General features: G+C 27.0%; 1 protein-coding gene and 5 pseudogenes across 6 annotated transcripts; 1 reads left to right on the top strand and 5 right to left on the bottom strand.

The window, feature by feature from the left end:
• Positions 1–381: 381 nt before the first annotated feature.
• Positions 382–6,515, bottom strand: Bm17201 (Uncharacterized protein; the record flags this gene model as incomplete). Its single annotated transcript, XM_043082995.1, has 8 exons — positions 382–494; positions 1,166–1,233; positions 2,109–2,198; positions 2,485–2,571; positions 4,890–5,096; positions 5,175–5,298; positions 5,758–5,870; positions 6,313–6,515. The coding sequence occupies 8 exons, from the start codon at positions 6,513–6,515 to the stop codon at positions 382–384; spliced, it is 1,005 nt and encodes a 334-aa protein (XP_042938929.1).
• Positions 4,925–5,092, bottom strand: Bm18446 (annotated as a pseudogene). Its single transcript has one exon. A coding segment is annotated over exon 1 (168 nt).
• Bm18445 lies at positions 5,153–5,317 on the bottom strand (annotated as a pseudogene). The gene has a single exon. A coding segment is annotated over exon 1 (165 nt).
• Positions 5,684–6,082, bottom strand: Bm18444 (annotated as a pseudogene). The gene has a single exon. A coding segment is annotated over exon 1 (399 nt).
• Positions 6,084–6,221, top strand: Bm18443 (annotated as a pseudogene). The gene has a single exon. A coding segment is annotated over exon 1 (138 nt).
• Bm18442 lies at positions 6,357–6,620 on the bottom strand (annotated as a pseudogene). Its single transcript has one exon. A coding segment is annotated over exon 1 (264 nt).
• Between the last annotated feature and the right edge of the window lie 14,739 nt (positions 6,621–21,359).

Here is a 21,359-nt window from a genome sequence, read left to right as displayed (position 1 = left end):
ACCTTATTGGAGTAAGCGTCACCCTCCCCGTATTCCTAGACCCGCCCCTGTCTGTATTCACCTCCCAATGCCTATCCGTCGTCTCCCGTACCACACGCATCCCTCCTCTCACATTTCTGAGACCTATCTATTCCTTCGAGACATGGTGTCGCTAATTTGGCACAAGTAAAATCATAGAAAATACTAGAAAAAACATTACAATCACAAAAATATGGCAACAAAAATATAGAAAACCATAAAATTAAAAACCTAACAAAAAATACTAATCATTTACGACACAAAACATATCTAAAACATCTCAGTTTAATTGCTAAGTACAAGAAAATAACTGAAAACTTAATACAAAAATGAAAAACTGACTCACCTGGTGTTCGTTCCTTTCTAGAACTTGCTTGTTGATCTATTTGCCAATCGAAGGGGTCCATCACAATGTACCAATACCACAATATCAACATCGCCATGACGTCGAACAAGGCGAAACATCTCCAGCAACACTGAAAAAGTCATCAAGTTTTCGCCAACGAAACTCACAAAAACCCACTTGAAAGAAGCTACTAGGAAGTAATAAAATAAATCTCCAACCGCTCGACACGTCCGACTGCTCACGAATGACTAAATGATGAGGATGTGGCGATATGTGTGCCACCCCGTCTGCGCCTTTGTCTGTGTGCACACATGGACAAAGAAGTCCTTTGTCCCAATAAGGTTAAGAGGGAAATGTACAGGAGGGCGCGGGTCATTTTTTAAAAGGACTGTATAGACCCTAAGGGAGTATAGAACCAATCGATTGGGTGAGTTGGGGTTGTGACATCAAAAGAAACCGTACTGTACAGGCACTCCGTTCGCCCTCAATGAGGGTATACCGAAAAGGGCAAAAGCGGGCCGGTGGGCGCACAGAGTGGCTGGGCACACACATCCCCTTCATCACTACAAAATACACATACATGTATAAGTAAAACTACTTAAAAAGAAAAGCTGCTAATCAAGCTCATCCGTCATCAATACTAATTAACCCCGTCCGTCCAAAGAACAATACCATACACAGGCGGAATGACAACACATTTCATTCATAAATGCAAGCTAAAGATAATAAAAAAAGTACAGAAAACCATAAAATAAAAAGCTAAGGAAAAAGGCTAAACATAAAGATGAAAAATGGACTAACCTCCTTCTTTTCGAGATCTTCCTTGATGATCTAATTGCCAATAAAGTTCGCCAACATTGCCAACAACACTAAGTAAGTTACTAGGTTATCGCCAACGAATTCTGCAATAAATGATTTTCTTCACGACAACGATAAGCTGCAGCAATACAACAAAAATAGAAATTGGCCAAAAACCGTCCCAAGAAACATTCAATTAGCTAATAGAAAATTAGAAAAAAAGTGAAGCCGAATTTAAGATATAACGAAATTCAAATTTTAGTACATCTACATTCATGCATTTCTCAACCAAATCCAACTTCGATGACCTTACGCTTTAAGAGTAATTTACTTGAAAAGATGACTTAAAAGTGTCTTAAAAATATAATAACAATTTAACCAAAAGAAAAAGTATAACTTAAAAAAGAGAAAAAAACTTTCCCCTAAAACGCAATATGAAAAGAATTATGGGAGAGTAGTAAAACAAACGTCCGAACGCTCGACAGACCCGATTGCTCCACGAATGACCTGATGACGAGGATGTGGCTATATATATGTGCGCACAAGGACAAAGGAAGTCCTGTGTTTTTTAGAAAAGACTGTATAGGCCTAGGAGAGTACAGTGATAATCGACTGGGTGAATTGGGGGTTCAGTGTTGGGGTGTGTGCGTGTGAGGAGCGAACGGGTGGGCAGACACTTTGTTCGCTTTCAGTGATGAGGTTAGGGCCCGCTTCAAGTCTGTTCGCTATGACTTTTATATATTAATAATCATTATATTCACATCCGTCCATTCAGCCCAACGGTTTGAGAGACAGTATCAGCAAATTAAAGCAGTAATAAGTAACATATGAATAAACCTAAAACTTCTAATTCTAAAGTAAATTCGTGAATATTGAATGTGTGGTATGCCAAATGCAGGTAAATCGAAGTTTTTAACTCGCTGTTCAAATGCAGATACAAAGGTACCAGTTTGGATTGACGATAAGCCAAAAATCGCCTGCATGACAAGCTGGGTCATCCATTCCTATATATGCTTCAACTTCAGTTATCACTCCCCTGAAGTTTTTTATTCTTTACCTGTAGTGTTAAAAGATGGAAAAGTGTTAGCTTATCTGCATCACAACGAATACTTCTTGTGCTTTAGCTCTGGTTAGTTTATTCTTTAAGTGGGGGTATAGCTCAGCTGGTAGAACATCTGTTTTGCACGCAGAAGGTCAGCGGTTCGATCCCAGTGTTTGCCGTTCAGTATGGTTGTTCGTTAGCAGAATGTCACCTACAGATCCAAAAATCGAAAAGAGAAAATGGGATCGTCCAGGTCCTAGTTACTAAAGTCTGATCAAACCAGCTTGTGGCACGCTTTCTAAGCGTTTCGCTCAAAGCCACTTCCGCATTTATCGCACCATCGGCAAACTTTGATACCTGAGCTGGCCTTGGCTTACAATTTTATAAACATCGTAATTTAAAAACAGGGAAAGCAGAACTAAAAAACTACTTGCCTTATTTTCATCAACTCCAGTAGATCTTCTTTACTTATCATTTTTAATCCTTAACAAAAAAATTAACTAGGTTCTGCTAGCCGTTATTTTCAAGATAAAGACTCAAAAAGAAAAAATCAAAACATTCACAGTAGATTAAGCTTATATCTGTGTTTTATATGTGAATATTAGAATGAGAATTTATGGATTATAGGCAGATCCTTTTTAAACTGCCAAAATTTTCTATCAAACTCTTTGCTATGCACGCTTTGCTCAGAATAAGCTAAGTCCCTTTCCTCCATTACCACCATTTGGACCACCAAATTCAACAAATTTTTCTCGACGAAAACTTACACAACCATCGCCCCTCTATCTCTTCTGCTGTTTTACTATTTTCCACTTTTCACTGCAGGAAGTGATAAAAACATAAGGCTTTCCCCAATTGAGGAACAATAATAGAATCAGCAACCGTCAAAGCATTCCTGTGTTGTGTGGATCAGCATTTAAAAATAAAGGGTGTCCTGCTTTTTGTAATGATAGTGATCATATGCAAAAAAATCACTGATTTTAACGCATGGGGCTGGAGAACTAAGTTTTGGATATTCAAATTTTGCACGTTATACATCAAGTAAATAGAATTTATTACCCTATAGCATTAGCAGTAAATCACGGATTGCATCCAGAATCTCAGGAGGAAGTTGAGTTTGTTGTAAGTTATGCAAAAGAAGCTCTATTCATTGCAGCTATATATTTTGCTGTACAGGCTTATTCTTCATATCAGCAAATGTATTGGCTCTAGTGAGTCAATTTTAATATCGGCAAAAAGCAGGGGCTGATGTTAACTCATTAGACAAAGATGATAAAAATGCTGAAGAAAGTTTTAGCAAAACAAGAGGTAGAATTAGGCATCTCAGATGCATAGCAAGCCTCCATGGCTCAGAGCAAAAGCTCCGACTTATTTGCTGTTGTATATTGTGCAAAGCAAGAGATTCATTGATAACTTTGTCACTATCCTTGCTGTTTTCTGTGTTGCCTATATTAAAATAATTATTATAGCATGAAGTTATTAATAATATATATTTTAGCGTAGCAGATACACCTAGTCTAAAACTTGTCATTATTTTTTTAATTGAGAATGGACATAACCAGGTGACGTTGGAATGACTTTGTTAATCACCAGCTATGGTGATTAAAGACAAGAAAGGTGTTCACTGGATAGAGTTTTTTAGGCAAGTACAAATTGAAGGAGGGGTTAAGCTTCTAGGCAGTGAAAGAGCTGATCAATAATGCTAAGTGCCGCTTATGCATGTGATAGCTGCAAAAGCTGTTGCATTTAAAGAGGCATTGGCGCCAGAGTTAAAAGCCTATATCAAAAGAGTTGTGGAGAATGCGAAAGTGCTAGCTCAAGCGTTGCCCTGCGGTTGATCTCCAGCTGGTTGAAAATGCGTAACTAGTTGAAATTTCATAATTCCTATATTATCATATATTTATAGAGTAAATAAGGTATGAAAGTGAGTGTCAATGGATACAAAAAAACTCTATTTTCTCTTTTTATAGAGCTTGCTCCAAATCCTTTTGTTGGTTAGTACAACAAACACCGTTAAGATTATAAAATACGCCACCTAGCTGTAACATCACAGATGAGGGAGGTATATGCGTGACCAATGTGCGGTTTGTCGTTTACATAATATATTGGCGTGGTCTTTCTAGTGATTCCGACTGCTGTTTTGGTTTTAGCTTTAATATTGTTCTCTAGATAATGTTAATAGAAATTCCTGCTTTGAACAGATTCTTGGCTATTTCTATTATCTCTACTTTTCTTTTAATTCTTTAGCTTTATCCCGTGCTTTTTGTGGTATTGTTTTATCATTCTTTGCATTTCTTAGAACCAATGCTTAATTAGCGTAAATTTCTTATCGTACGATGCACAGACAAGTGGCGGATAATGTTATCACCCATGGATCAATAAAGCACTGGAGAAAGCGCAGAAGAAAGTTGAAGCCGACACTAATTTTTCTGTGCAAAGGAGGATATTGAATTCACATTAATCAGCAAAGATAAAAACATCTGTCAAGGAACAGAAAGAACAGTAAGCACTAAATTGAAACGGATTTGATAGATAAATTAGCAATTAATAAAGAAAACATTGAAAAGAACTTAAATTCTTCAAAAGGTTTAATTTTCTCACAGCGTATCATCATAATACAAACATTTAACTTACTAAATAATTACGTATTTATATCAATGCCAACATTTGTTGTTGAAAACAAACCACTTGATGTTGATAAAATTCATGAAATACTTGTTCATTATTGTATCTTCATCATGCTCAACAACGATTACGGTGTTTCCCATATCTCTCAGGTTTTTAAGTGTGGCAATTAATCGATCATTATCACATTGATGAAGGCCTATTGATGGTTCATCAAGCACATATAGAACACCTGTTAACCCTGAACCAATTTGTGAAGCAAATGGACTGTATTATATATACCTCTTGACTGCAGAGGTTACTTTCCACTTCCGCATTTATCGCACCATCGGCAAACTTTTATACCTGAGCGGCATGGCAGAGCTTCCTTTCTGTCCAGTAGAAAAATATTCGGCAATTTCCGCAATCTCAGTTCTTTGTAAGTGACGAATTTCAACAGCAACATTTTCCATTGAACTTGCAATTACTCCTAAAACTGAAAAAAACATGGTCAAAAACAACTTTTTTAATACCTCCAATATGCACGTTAACTAAAATTTAGCATAGAGCATGTGACAATTTGTTAAAGAAATAGTGATAAAAACAGATACAAGAAATATATCTGTACCAACTTCAATAAAGGCGTTATCGGACATTCTTCTTCTTAATTATTGCAGTTTTAACAATAGTTTTATTATCCAATCACTATTCTACTACCTCGCAGTGCACCTAAGAACAATAATAAGGGATTTAAAATAAGGCCAGAAAGTTCTATAGGGTTAACCATATCACATAGAGAAAAGAAAGTGTAAGATCACGTCTTCCATTCTGATAATTAACTCGTAAATAAAAGTAATTTATGCTTGCATTTTCTTCCAGACTACTTCTCCGCTTTGTATATCGATGCCAATTACTTTGTTGTCTTTAGTCACTATAAAAATTCTACCACCTGTTTTTTGTTCCTTTACAGGGATAAGTGGACTATAATATGACTCAATGTCTGATACACTTTTTACCTTTAGTGGCTTGGACCATAAAATATTTCCTGATTTTACGTCAATACTATAAATGTAAGAGTTATTTTTGGCTATTAAAATGTTGTCACATACTCTTGGTGTGGTAGTTATATCTGTGAGCGGTGTATCAAAAAGGTTTGTGAACAATTTTTGGCTCCACAATTTTTTACCATCTTCATTAAAGGCTATTAGTTCACCGTTTGAAAATGGTGCTATTATTTTATCGTTGAAAATTGCTGGCGATATGGAGTATAAACCTCACTATAAAGCAAAAGCAACATTTTTTCTTCTTGGTGAACGCATAAATAAAAAAACATCTGAGATAGTAAAGAAAATCTATAATGCTGGTCATGAGCTAGGCAATCACTCCTGGTCACATAAGAAATTGACATCACTCTGTCATCCCAGTTCTTGACAGTGGGATCCAGGTTTCTTTTTCTCTAGATTCCAGTGTCACGTGCTGGAATGACACTGAAGAGTGAACTGACACTGCACAATACTCAATATCTTTTCCTATCGCTAAAGCCAAGTTAAGCGATACTCCACCAGTATCAAATGTTATACCTTTACCCACAAAAGCTATCGGTTTTTGTTCTTTAGAAGCTCCATTCCACCTTATTACTACCAACTTAGGCTCTTTACTACTTCCTTGTGCTACTCCAAGCAAAGCTCCCATTTTCTTCTTTTCCATCTGCTTTTTATCAAGCACTTCAATTTCAAGACCAAATTTAGTAAGTTCGCTTTTTATACAGTCAGCATAGGACTCTGGGTACAAAACGTTAGGTGGTTCAGTGAGACATACACTTCTCCTATTGGCTTTAAATATTCACCAGGGTATAAGCCTTTTTCAATGCTAATTTTTTCTCCTAGGGCTTCTTTATATCGTAAATACACCGACGGGGGTGGGGTAGGCATACGTAGAGGGTGGGCAGACACTTTGTTCGCCTTCAGTGATGAGGTTAGGGCAGAAATGAGGGAAAGGGGGGTAGGCATACGTGGAGGGTGGGTACATACATCTTAAGAGACCGTACCGTATTCACTGTGCTCGCCCTCAGTGAGGTTTGGGCAGAAATGAGGAAAAGAGTTAACGAGCGAGCGGGTGGATACACACATCTGAAGAGACCGTACCGTACAGGCGGCCATGAGCAGAAGGTTTAACGAGCGAGCGGGCACACACATCGGTCTTCATCATTAAAAAAATACATTTGAATAACTAGAATGACTAATAAAGAAGTTAAATGTAAGAAACATTATACTTAACAGACAGTGATAAGTAAGAGCAGTTCATTCACTCAAGAAAGTTAGAAATTAAATAATTGAAGCATTCAGTTAGCTAATGAAAGTCTTGGCTAGTTCGATAAATCCCAATCCTAACTATTATTTCATAGTGACTGATATAATTGCACACTTATAAACATCACAACATTTAGCTAATAACTGAACTACTAATAATTCACCCTTATATATATGAAGATCACGAGAATGGAAATAAAATATATTTATTTTTAAATTAATTACATTTCTTCACGTTTTTGGCATTTAATTAAAGTAGAATCGAGCATTTTTAAAAATGTTTTCAACATTAAATCAACAAAATCTTGGAACTTTCCTAATAATCCATTTTTAAATTTGTAATTAAAATTATTTTTAATGCCAAAAAAATTTTTAATCACTAATAATTGCAAATTTTTTTTTACTTCAACATTGAAATATTACTCTAAAGTGGATTTTATAAACTTTCTTTTTTGCTTAAATTCTCAAATATCCACCAGAATATATACTGATCAATACGAAACTCTTGGAAACTGTCGAACTTTCTTAATGATCCATATTTAAATGTACAATTAAAATCAAGCATTAAGTTAAAAAAACTCTCGGAAACTCCCGAACTTTCCAAATAACTCATTTTTAAGATCTGCAATTAAAATTAATTTCAATACCAAAAATAAATTAAAATCATCACTAATTGCAATTTTCATTAAATTTGTACATTGAAAGATTACTTCAGAAAATTCTATAAATTTCCTTTTCTGCAATTATATGTCAAATACCCCAAACAGAATGTGTGCAGATCAAGAGCAGTGTAAATAAAATGATCAGATAAGTCCAAAATATATTTTATTTTTAAATGAATTAAATTTTTATAACAATGTTGGCACTTACCTGAAACAGAATTTAGCGGATTTAAAAATTTTTTCTGTATTAAATTAACAAAGACTCTTGTCGAATTTAAATCTGCTATTAAAATTAATTTCAATGTCAAAAATAAATTTTATTAAATTTGTACATTGAAAGAATACTTTAAAGTGAATTTTATAAACCTTTCTTTTGTCTGAATTGTCAAATATCCCCGCAGAATATACGAAGATTAAGGGGAATGCAAGCAAAAATAATCAGTTATGTTCAAAATATATTTTTAATGAATAATATTTTTCTCTGGCACCTAATTGAAACAGAATTAAGAAAAACTAAAATTTTTTTAATACTAAATTTATAAAAAACTTCTAAAAATAGTCGAAATTTCTCAAATAACCATGTCTAGAATTGTGACTAAATTTAATTTTAACATTTAAAAAATAATTGCAATCATGTATAGTTGCAAATTTAATTAATTTCTGCATTGAAAGTTTGCTTTAAAGTTGATTTTTAATACATTCCTTTTGCATAAAATGTTAAAAATAGTGCATAAAATGTAGGCAGATCAAGTGAGATGCAAATAAAAGTAATCAATTAAGTTCAATAATATTTATTTTTAAATGAATTATATTTTTCCAGCATTGGTAGAATTTAAATGAAACAGAATTAAGAAAAATTAAAACATTTTTAATATTAAATTTATAAAAGCTTTTAAAAATTGTCGAAATTTCTTAAACAATCCTGTCAAGAATTGTGATTAAAATTAATTTTAATATTCAAAAAATGATTGCAATCATTTATAATTGCAAATTTAATTAATTTTTGTATTGAAAGTTTGCTTCAAAGTTGATTTTTAAAAGTTTTTCTTTTGCATAAAATATCCAAAATCCTTGACAAGATGTAAGCAGATGAAGTATAATGCAAATAAAAGTAATCAAATAAGTTCAAAATACATTTATTTCAAAATGAATTATATTTCCCTAACATCTTTGGCACATAACTAAACAGAATTTTGGAATATTAAAACTTTTTTTAATATTAAATGTACAAAAACTCCTAAAAATTGTCGAAAATCGTTAAATATCCGTATCTGAAACTGTGATCAAAAATTAATTTCAATATTAAAAAATAATTGAAATCAATTATAGTTGCAAATTTTATTAAATTCTGCACTGAAAAATTTTTCACATTAAAGTGAATTTTATAAATTTTTTTTTCATAAATTGTCAAATATTCCTAACAGAATACATGAAGATCAAGGGGATTGCAAATAAAATTGTGAATTAAGTTCAAAATATATCTATTTTTAACGAATAATATTTTTCTAATATCTTTGGTATTTAATTAAAACAGAATTCAACATTTTAAAAATTTTTTCAGCATTAAATTTTCAAAAACTCTCGGAAACTCCCGAACTTTCCAAATAATTCATTTTTAAGATCTGCAATTAAAATTAATTTCAATACCAAAAATAAATTAAAATCACCACTAATTGCAAATTTTATTAAATTTGTACATTGAAAGATTACTTCAGAGAATTCTATAAATTTTCTTTTCTGCAGTTATATGTCAAATATCCCAAACAGAATGTGTGCAGATCAAGAGCAATGTAAATAAAATGATCAATTAAGTCCAAAATATATTTTATTTTTAAATGAATTAAATTTTCATAACATTGTTGGCATTTAATTAAAACACAATTTAGCATTTTAAAAATTGTTTCAGCATTAAATTGACAGAAAAGCTCTTGGAAACTGTCGAATTTAAATCTGCAATTAAAATTAATTTCAATATCAAAAAAAAATTAAAATTGGCCTAAAAGCAATTTCCATTAAATTTGTACATTGAAAGAAAACTTTAAAGTGAATTTTATAAAGTTTCTTTTTTGCCTTAATTGTCAAATATCCTTAACAGAATACATGAAGAAGATTGCAAACCCCCGAAATTCAGTTATACTCAGATTATATACAGATTACAATTCAGTTATACCCAGATTATAATTCAGTTTTACTCAGATTGTAATTCAGTTCTACTCAGATTATAATTTAGTTATACTCAAACACTTAAAAAGTTAAAAAAGTATTTTAATTTTTTAGCATAAAAAACTGGCAAAAAACATTAAAAATAAAAAATATTAAAATAAAATATTAAAAAAAAATAAAAATATATAGTAATGTTCTATCATATTTAAACAGAGAACAAAAAAAAACTTTTTTCATCAAAAAAATATTTATATTAAAATTACTTTTGCTCATATGTTGCTGTGATTCTCTGATTGAAAAGACAAAATCATTTTAATTGTTTTAAAGTTTTTTTTTATTTCTATTGTTAAATTTATGTTAAATATGTGAATGATTCTTTTGTAAGAATGCAACTTCTCTAATACTGTAATTTTATCTCAGAAACAAGATTTCTGTGGCTATTATTAAAAAGCAAATTCAATATTTCTTTCTGCTTCGTTTAAAAAAAGATGCTCTCAAAACGTTTGTTTATCATTTATTTATTATTATAAAACTTCATCGATTCTTATTATTGCCTTTAATTTACTTATGAATCCATTTCATTTCAAAATGGAAAAAGAGACAATTTATTTTAGATCTATAAAAAAATCTAACTTTTCTCTTGATCATTATTGAAATAATTTCGGAGCAAAATAAAATACTCACTTTAGCATATAATTTAATAATTTCGATTTAACATTTAACAGGAACAAAATCATACATTTGGAAAAAATAAGAGAAATTAAAAGTACTTTTCACAAGCAAAATTGATTCATCAGTTTCTTTTTTCATGTGTATGCATGAATGAATTATCAAATAATTTAAAATAGCTATGGAATATTGTTGTAATTCAGTTAAAATTAATTCAATAAATGCAGAATATTTGTTGAATATCGCTGATGCTTTTCAAGTAATTCAAAAATCAAATTTATTATAAGAGCAATCAAAAAAGAAGGAAGGAAAGGAAGAAATTTAAAATAATAAACAAAATAAGAAAAATGTGCTGATTTTTTTTAGAATTAATGGATTAAATTAATCCATATTTCGTATAAAAATTTTTTATCAATTGAAATTTCTTTCTTTATTTTTTATATCCTAAAGAAGAGTGATAGTAGAAAATAAATTCGGATAAGTAAGCAAAAAGCTTTTCATTATTGATAACATTTTGAAATACTGAAATGGAGAGATTAAAATTGGGAAATTATTACCGATTGTAAATTATTGTAATCTAAAATTGAACAGACAGATCTTTCAGTAACTTACTTGTAATAACAGATAATACATTTTTTTTTTTCCCTTTTTTTAAATTATAGCAAATACTTTTTCTCTTGCATTTTTCTTTTAAATTTTAACAAACCTTTCAACTACTTTTTCTTCCTCATTTTCAATTCGATTTTAACTGAAATTTCAATTATTTTTATAATGCACTGCAGATAGGTAAATAATTGATTGCTAATAATAAACATTTTAAAGACTGGTTCATTGTATAGTTATATTATTTGCTGAATTTCTTTTCCATTTATTTAAATACTTTATGCTTTTTCCTTTTGGTATTTTACTTTATTTCAAACAGTGTATAAAGCAAGGCAAGAGAGAGGGAGAGAGAGAGGAAAAAAGATGAAAATAGTAAAAGACAATCTTTTTTTAAATTTATGAAACATTTGAAAATTTCGCACAATTTTATTTATATTTTTTTTTCTTGGTAAGTTTTTTTATTAATATAATTTTACTGGGCGAAGAAAAAAGAAGGAAAAAGAATAAGGAATAAGCGACTGTTTTGGCAAAAATTGTTTATTTGCGATAATTAATTTATCGTTGATTAATTGGTGCAATAATTTTAATATTTTTCATGTCTTCGTTTTTTTTTTTTTCGTTAGAAGAATTAAAATAGGCAATTGGGAGAAATGAATATGAACTATATTATTAGATTAATGATATTATTATTGCTTGCTACGATGTGCCACCTGTTTACATTGGGAATCAAATGATCAATTGAATAATTTTCACCCTTTTACAAAATTTATCACCAAATGGAACAGAGGATTACTGTAATTTGTATGAGGAATAAACAAATATTTCAAGATGTCATTCAAAATGTCAAGATATGGTTGATTATTTCATTAACTGATTATTTATTATTATTAATTACCTCATCTGTTAATTATATGCTACTTTTATCATTTCATTTGCTGAATTTCACTTCTTGATTTAAAATTAAACTGAAAAAAAATGAGAATAATTTTAATTAAATATGGTAAGTGTGCAGTTATTATATATGAACAAAAAGGATTAAATTACTACAGTTTGAAAATGAAACAATTGCTATCGTCAAACATACAATTATTATTTGTATTCATTTCGGCTAACTGATTAACAACATTCTTAACAATTTTAAAAGATTTTTAACTTAAAGTAACATATCTTAATAAGTACCAGAAAAATTATTTATGAGGCCATCCTACCATCTGTGGTCATCAATATCAATTATAATTTCTTAATTATTTTCCTTTCATCTATGCCATCATTATTATTTAAAGTTTAAATAACTTTACTAAAACGAAAGGCCATCTTAGCTTCTTTAATATTTTAATAGAGAGATAAATTAGGTATTTAATTTATTTTTGTCATATTTATTGCAAATGTCAGTTCCGTCGGTTAAATACTAAAATTTGAAGTCGAAAATTTTATATATATATGTAATATTTTATTAACCCATTAACCGATTGATTGACTGCTATGTATAATACATTAATGAATAATTTTTTTGTTTTTAGATCCTTTTTTGAATCAGATTTATCTATCATAAAATTTGATGAGATATTTACATTTGATCGAAAAATTCAATGTCAAGTTGTTAAGTGTATTATATATCACTTTCACTTTGTGGTCATTACGAGACAGAAATATTATATAAGTAATATACATATACACCCAGTAGTAGTTATAAATGATTGTGTGTAATGTATATTTGGCTTGAATGTGATACTGGCACTTGAAATGACTCCTAAACAGATACTTGAACTTGGCCTAAATTGTCGTTAAATTTGGGATTCAGTCTGAACATAACTTGTGGCTTAGAATCGAATTGAACTTTCGTATATTCAAGAACTTACCTTATTTGTCATTGTAGCTGATGTAGACAAATGCGTTTTTTTGTTATTTTTCCTTTTTTTTTGAATCAGATTTATCTATCACAAAATTTAGATCCACTGTAACGAATGATAGATCTATTGTAACGATTTTATTTGCTAACACCACAATATATAGGTATTAATTTAAGCAACAATACTGATAATTTCGTGAAGTATTTAATAAATGAATAAATTAATGGGAAAACAAACTGAATGGTTAGTGAGAGAGTGCAGTCGAATTGTAGCTTACTGATAAAGAAAAACTGTTAAAAACTGATCAAGACAAAGGATTTAAATCTTTATACAGTGGTCATTGACTTGCAACAAGAGCATGATTATTAAGCAAGGAACTATTAGATAACTTTGCTCTTCATATAGAAAGAGTTCTAATATTGTAGCTTCCCAAAGGTTGGCTATCAGTTTATAAGAATATTTTGACATTGCAAATACATTTGATTTGGAACAAAGAAGTAATTTTTAACATATTAAATAATGCACCTTTTATTATCAGATGAAAATGTCTAGAAAGTAGATAAGCTCAACTACAATAGAAAGATGAGTGTTGGAATGATTGCTTACATAAAGTATAATTTGAAACAGTTTTACATTTCTAATGTTTAATTAAAACGAATTTTAGCTTTATATTATGAATTAATACAATTTATTTGATATATTTTGTAAGTTATTTAAAAAGTTATTTTGTAAGTTAAGTTATTTAAAAGTTCGCGAGATTGTTTTGACATATAAATTGGTACTTGAAATGGAAGTTCGCAACTAAATGAAGTTTAATTGGTACTTGAAAATGTAGATGGGAAGTCATAAATTTCTGTTACTGAATTAATGCCATTTCTACTTTTTTTACACTACATTAACAACTAACAGCGACAACAATAACAACTAACAACGACAACAAAAAAATAAATAGATAATAAATAATTGTCACGGATTTTAATATCGATATATCGAGAAGCACTAAATAAATGTTAATGATGCTTAATATAGCAATCCATTGATGTCTTTTACAATTTATCGTAATGATTTAACTGACCTTTGATTTTATATTAATTCACATACTATGAGCATCTATCTTGTGATGTCTATTGTAATTATAGTAGTTACACATCATGTTGTCTAGACAACCCATTGTACTTACCTTTGTGATATCCATTGTAAAACCTATAGTTAAAGTAACTCATTACTATGTCTAGACAATTTATCCTTTGTACGAAAATGTCTAATTATAAACCACTCCCACATCTTAACACATATAATGTAAGATATGATTGTTACAATGTATAAGGGTTGCCCTTGTTAAAAAATTTTAGTGTGTGACCAAATGATCACAATGTATGTAACTGACCACAATGTATGTAACCAGTATCCATGAAATGAATAATAACTAATCAATTATGCTCAAAATAACCATTTTTTTTAATGTATTGATATTTTTCAATATTTTAACATTTATTTAAAACTAGTTTTTGATATTTACTACTATTTATTTTGTAGATTAATATGCAAAATTCTAATAAATAAATGAATTTTCATAAAATTTGACACTTAAATTTGAAATAAAAATTAACTTCAATTGTAAGAATGAATTAGAACAGTGGCAAATTAAAAGTTTAATTAATTTTGCTTCTAAAATATCATTCAGAACTCAATTCTTAAAGTTTATTTAATTATTTATGCTGATCAAATGACCACGATGTACGTGACCAGTACCTATGCAATGCACACAAATTAATCAATTAAGTTCATAATATCCATTTTTTTTTTTTAATTAATTGATATTTTTCAAAATTTTAACATTTATTTAAAACTAGCTTTTGATATTTACCACAATTTATTTTGTAGATTAATATGCAAAATTCTAGTAAATTAATGAATTTTCATAAAATTTAAATTTTAAATTTGAAATAAAAATGAATTATATTTGTGAGCATGAATTAAAACCGTCAAAAATCGAAAATTAAAATAGTTTTGCTAATTAAATACTGATTAAAACTTAATTATTAAAGTTTATTTTAATATTTCTGCTGGTCAAATGACCACTATGTATGCGACCAGTACCTGTGCAATGAACACAAATTTAGTCAATTGACTTCAAAATAACTAATTTAATGAAATACATATTTTAGCAGTTTTACATTTAATTAATGTAAAATTTGATATTACTAGGAATTATAGAAAAAAAGTGATTTTAATTGATATTTTTAATTTTTAATTGATATTTTTTTTTTTTTTTATTTTTTTTTTAATTGATATTTTTAATAATAATTGATATTTTTTAAAAACAAACAAAAACTAATTTTAGCTGCAGAAATGAATTAAATCTACGACAAATTAAAAATCTTATTAAATTTGTTTCCCAAATATTAAAAAAAGCTTAGTTATTGAAGTATATTTTCTTATTTATGTTGTCAATTGACCACACCGTAACTGACCGTTACCCATGCAATGCATAAATTTAATCAATTCACTTCAAAATAAGTAATTTTTTTTAATGAATTGATAATTTTTTAATAGTTTTAACATTTTAATTAAAATCAAAATTGATAGGACTAGAAATTATTTCTCCCTTTAATATACAAAAGCTCTTGCAAATTATAAAATTTAAACCAAAATCAATTTTTAGATTTGAAATAATGCTTAAGCCTAAGCCTAAATATACCCTAAGCCTAAGCCTAAGCCTAAGCATTTTTTTATTATTTAAGATGTCAAATGACCACAATGTATGTGACCAGTTCCCGCACTATGCGTATTAAATAATCAATTTTTTTTTTCATTAAATGATATTTTTTAATAGTTTTAACATTTAATTAAAATCAAAATTGAGAAAACTAGAAATTATTTTCCCGTTTAATATACAAAAACTCTTGGAAATTATAAAATTTTCACCAAAATCAAATTTTAGATTTGAAATAATGCTTAAGCCTAAGCCTAAGTACACCCTAAGCCTAAGCCTAAGCATTTTTTTATTATTTAAAATGTCAAATGACCACGATGTATGTGACCAATACTATTCAACGCTTATAAATTAATTAAGTTCAAAATGATCTATTTTTTTAATGATTTGATATTTCTTAATTTTTTAACATTTAATTAAATTTCTAAAATTTAATTAATTTCTAAAGTTTATTTTATTATTTTTGCTGGTCAAATGACCACGGTGTGTGTGTGACCAGTACCTTGAAACGCATAAAATTCAATCAATTAAGTACAAAATATCTATTTTTTTAATGATTTGATATTTTTTAATATTTTAACAATTATTTAAAATTAGTTTTTGATATTTACTACAATTTATTTTGTAGATTAATATGCAAAATTCTAGTAAATTAATGAATTTTCATAAAATTTAAATTTTAAATTTGAAATAAAAATGAATTATAAATGTGAGAATGAATTAAAACCGTCAAAAATTAAAAATTTAATTAGTTTTGCTATTCAAATATCGATTAAAACTTAATTTCTAAACTTGATTATATTATTTTTGCTGGTCAAATGACCACTATGTATGCGACCAGTACCTATGCAATGCACACAAATAAATCAATTAAGTTGACAAATTATTGAATTTTCATAAAAATCAATTTTAAATTTGAATTAAAATTAGCATTAATTGTAAAAATGAATTAGATCTATGACTAATTAAAAATTTTATTATTTTCACAAGTGAAACTTTAATCAAAACTCAATTCTTAAAGTTTATTTAATTATTTATGCTGATCAAATGACCACAATGTATGTGACCAGTATCTATGCAACGCTTATAAATTAATCAATTAAGTTCAAAATATCTATTTTTTTTTTAAAGAATTGATATTTATAAATATTTTAACATTTAATTAAATTAAATTTTGACAATTCCGGCATTTATTTCATAGTTTAATATGCAAAAACTTTTACAAATTGCACAATTTTCATAAATTATGGTATTTAAATTTGGAAAAAAAATTAATTATAATTGTAAGAATGAAATAAACCCATGACAAATAAAGATTTTAATTAATTTTGCTAATAAAATATCGATTAAAAGTTAATTATTAAAGTTTATTTTATTATTAATGTTGGTCAAATGACTACACCGTAAATAACCAGTACTATGGAACGCTTATAAATTAATCAACTAAGCTCAAATTATCTATTTTTTTTTTAAAGAATTGATATTTATAATATTTTAACATTTAATTAAAATAAATTTTGACAATACAGGGATTCATCTTACTGTTTAATATACAAAACTCTAATTAATCATTAAATTTTCACAGAATTTGATATTTAAATTTGAAATAAAAATTAATTTGGATTGTAGGAATGAATTAAAACCGTGATAAATTAAAAATTTAATCAATTTCGCTAGTCGAATATTGATTGAAACTTAATTTTTAAAGTTTATTTAGTTATTTATGCTGATCAAATGAGCAACCGTAAATGACCAGTACCTATGCAATGCATATAAATTGATCAATTAAGCTCGAAATATCTAACTTTTTTTAATTAATATATATTTTTTAACAGTTTTAACATTTAATTAAAGTAAAATTTGATATTACTAGGAATTATAGAAAAAAAGTTTGATATTTTTATTTTTGATATTTTTCTGATATAATTGATATTTTTAATTTTTAATTGATATTTTTTTTTTTTTTTTTTTTTTTAATTGATATTTTTAATAATAATTGATATTTTTTAAAACAAACAAAAACTAATTTTAGCTGCGGAAATGAATTAAATCTACGACAAATTAAAAATCTTATTAATTTTGTTTCTCAAATATTAAAAAAGCTTAGTTATTGAAGTATATTTTCTTATTTATGTTGTCAATTGACCACACCGTAACTGACCGTTACCATGCAATGCATAAATTTAATCAATTCACTTCAAATAACTATTTTTTTTTAATGAATTGATATTTTTAATAGTTTCAATAGTTTTAATTGATATTTTAACAATTGAGTTCAAATAATAATTGATATTTTTAATAATAATTGATATTTTTTAAAAACAAACAAAAACTAATTTTAGCTGCAAAAATGAATTAAATCTACGACAAATTAAAAATCTTATTAATTTCACCTCTCAAATATTAAAAAAAAAAACTTAGTTATTAAAGTTTATTCTCTTATTACGTATGCAACGCATAAAATTAAATAACTGAGTTCAAAATAACTAATTTTTTTTAACGAATTGATCAAAATAACTAATTTTAATAGTTTTAACATTTAATTAAAATCAAAATTGAAAAGAACTAGAGATTTTTTCTCCCTTTAATATACAAAAGCTCTTGCAAATTATAAAATTTTCACCAAAATCAATTTTTAGATTTGAAATAATGCTTAAGCCTAAGCCTAAATATACCCTAAGCCTAAGCCTAAGCCTAAGCATTTTTTTATTATTTAAGATGTCAAATGACCACAATGTATGTGACCAGTTCCCGCACTATGCGTATAAAATAATCAATTTTTTTTTTCATTAAATGATATTTTTTAATAGTTTTAACATCCTTTGAAATTAAATTTTGATAATAGTAGGACTTCGTATCTATTTTAGTATGAAAATACCCGTACAAATTATGGGATTTTTATAAATGTATTATTTAAATTTGAAATATAAATTAATTTTAATTGTAAGAATGAATTAAAACCGTGATAAATTAAAAATTTAATCAATTTCGCTAATCAAATATTGATAAAAACTTAATTTGCAAAGTTTATTTAATTATTTATGCTGATCAAATGACCACGATGTTGTAACCAGTATCTATGCAACGCTTATAAATTAATCAATTAAGTTCAAAATATCTATTTGTTTTAAGGAATTGAAATTTTTCAATATTTTATCATTTAATTAAAGTAAATTTTTGGTATTATTAGAATTTATGCTTTGAAATTAAATTTTGATAATAGTAGAACTTCTTAACTAGTTTTATATGCAAATACCCGTATAAATTATGGGATTTTTGTAAATGCATTATTTAAATTTGAAATATAAATTAATTTCAATTGTAGGAATGAATTAAAATCGTGAAAAATTAAAAATTTGATTAATTTTGCTAATAAAATATTGATTAAAACTTAATTTCTAAAGTTTATTTTATTATTATTGCTGGTCAAATGACCACGATTTGTGTTACCGGTACCTATGCAACGCATAAAATTCAATCAATTAATTCAATTCAACTTCTTATCAATAACTTTCTGTATAAATTAATTAAATTTAAATTATGAGAATTTTTTAGTTACACTTGACATACAATTAGTTTTTCCATTGAATCAATCACACAATGTATTTAATATTGCATTTTTTTTTTTTAATTTTATTATTTTTTGAAAAATAATTGCAACATTCTATCCTAATTTCCATTTCATAATTTGTATTTATACCAATTTAATTCTAATTTAATTAATGAAGTATTAGTATTCTTTGAATTATTTCCATAGTTTATTATTTTGTATTAATTTTTCTGTTTCTGTTTCTCTTTTTATTTGATATAGCAATATTAATAAATTTCACAAAATTTCAACTTAAAATATTGCAATTAAACTTTGTTAAGTCAAAAAAATAAATAAAGAATAGCTGAATAACATAAATCTTTCGAATTTTGGTTTTTTTTATTAAATGATTTTTTTTAATACTTTTAATATCATTTGAAATTAAATTTTGAGAATAGTAGGACTTCTTACCTAGTTTAGTATGCAAAACACCCGTACAAATTATGGGATTTTTATAAATGTATTATTTAAATTTGAAATATAAATTAATTTTAATCGTAAGAATGAATTAAAATCGTGAAAAATTAAAAATTTAATTAATTTCTAAACTTGATTTTATTATTTTTGCTGGTCAAATGACCACTATGTATGCGACCAGTACCTATGCAATGCACACAAATTAATCAATTAAGTTCAAAATTTTTTTTTAATTAATTAATATTTTCCAAAAATTTAACATTTATTTAAAACTAGCTTTTGATATTTACCACAATTTATTTTGTAGATTAATATGCAAAATTCTAGTAAATTAATGAATTTTCATAAAATTTAAATTTTAAATTTGAAATAAAAATGAATTATATTTGTGAGAATGAATTAAAACCGTCAAAAATCGAAAATTAAAATAGTTTTGCTAATTAAATACTGATTAAAACTTAATTATTAAAGTTTATTTTAATATTTCTGCTGGTCAAATGACCACTATGTATGCGACCAGTACCTGTGCAATGAACACAAATTTAGTCAATTGACTTCAAAATAACTAATTTAATGAAATATATATTTTAGCAGTTTTACATTTAATTAATGTAAAATTTGATATTACTAGGAATTATAGAAAAAAAGTGATTTTAATTGATATTTTTAATTTTTAATTGATATTTTTTTTTTTTTTTATTTTTTTTTTTAATTGATATTTTTAATAATAATTGATATTTTTTAAAAACAAACAAAAACTAATTTTAGCTGCAGAAATGAATTAAATCTACGACAAATTAAAAATCTTATTAATTTTGTTTCCCAAATATTAAAAAAAGCTTAGTTATTGAAGTATATTTTCTTATTTATGTTGTCAATTGACCACACCGTAACTGACCGTTACCCATGCAATGCATAAATTTAATCAATTCACTTCAAAATAAGTAATTTTTTTTAATGAATTGATAATTTTTTAATAGTTTTAACATTTTAATTAAAATCAAAATTGATAGGACTAGAAATTATTTCTCCCTTTAATATACAAAAGCTCTTGCAAATTATAAAATTTAAACCAAAATCAATTTTTAGATTTGAAATAATGCTTAAGCCTAAGCCTAAATATACCCTAAGCCTAAGCCTAAGCCTAAGCATTTTTTTATTATTTAAGATGTCAAATGACCACAATGTATGTGACCAGTTCCCGCACTATGCGTATTAAATAATCAATTTTTTTTTTCATTAAATGATATTTTTTAATAGTTTTAACATTTAATTAAAATCAAAATTGAGAAAACTAGAAATTATTTTCCCGTTTAATATACAAAAACTCTTGGAAATTATAAAATTTTCACCAAAATCAAATTTTAGATTTGAAATAATGCTTAAGCCTAAGCCTAAGTACACCCTAAGCCTAAGCCTAAGCATTTTTTTATTATTTAAAATGTCAAATGACCACGATGTATGTGACCAATACTATTCAACGCTTATAAATTAATTAAGTTCAAAATGATCTATTTTTTTAATGATTTGATATTTCTTAATTTTTTAACATTTAATTAAATTTCTAAAATTT

This window comes from Brugia malayi (genome assembly GCF_000002995.4).
Source record: "Brugia malayi strain FR3 genome assembly, contig: Bm_064, whole genome shotgun sequence".
Lineage (NCBI taxonomy): Eukaryota > Metazoa > Nematoda > Chromadorea > Rhabditida > Onchocercidae > Brugia > Brugia malayi.
Note: the sequence above shows the minus strand (reverse complement) of the source record. Positions and strands in the feature narration are given on the sequence as shown.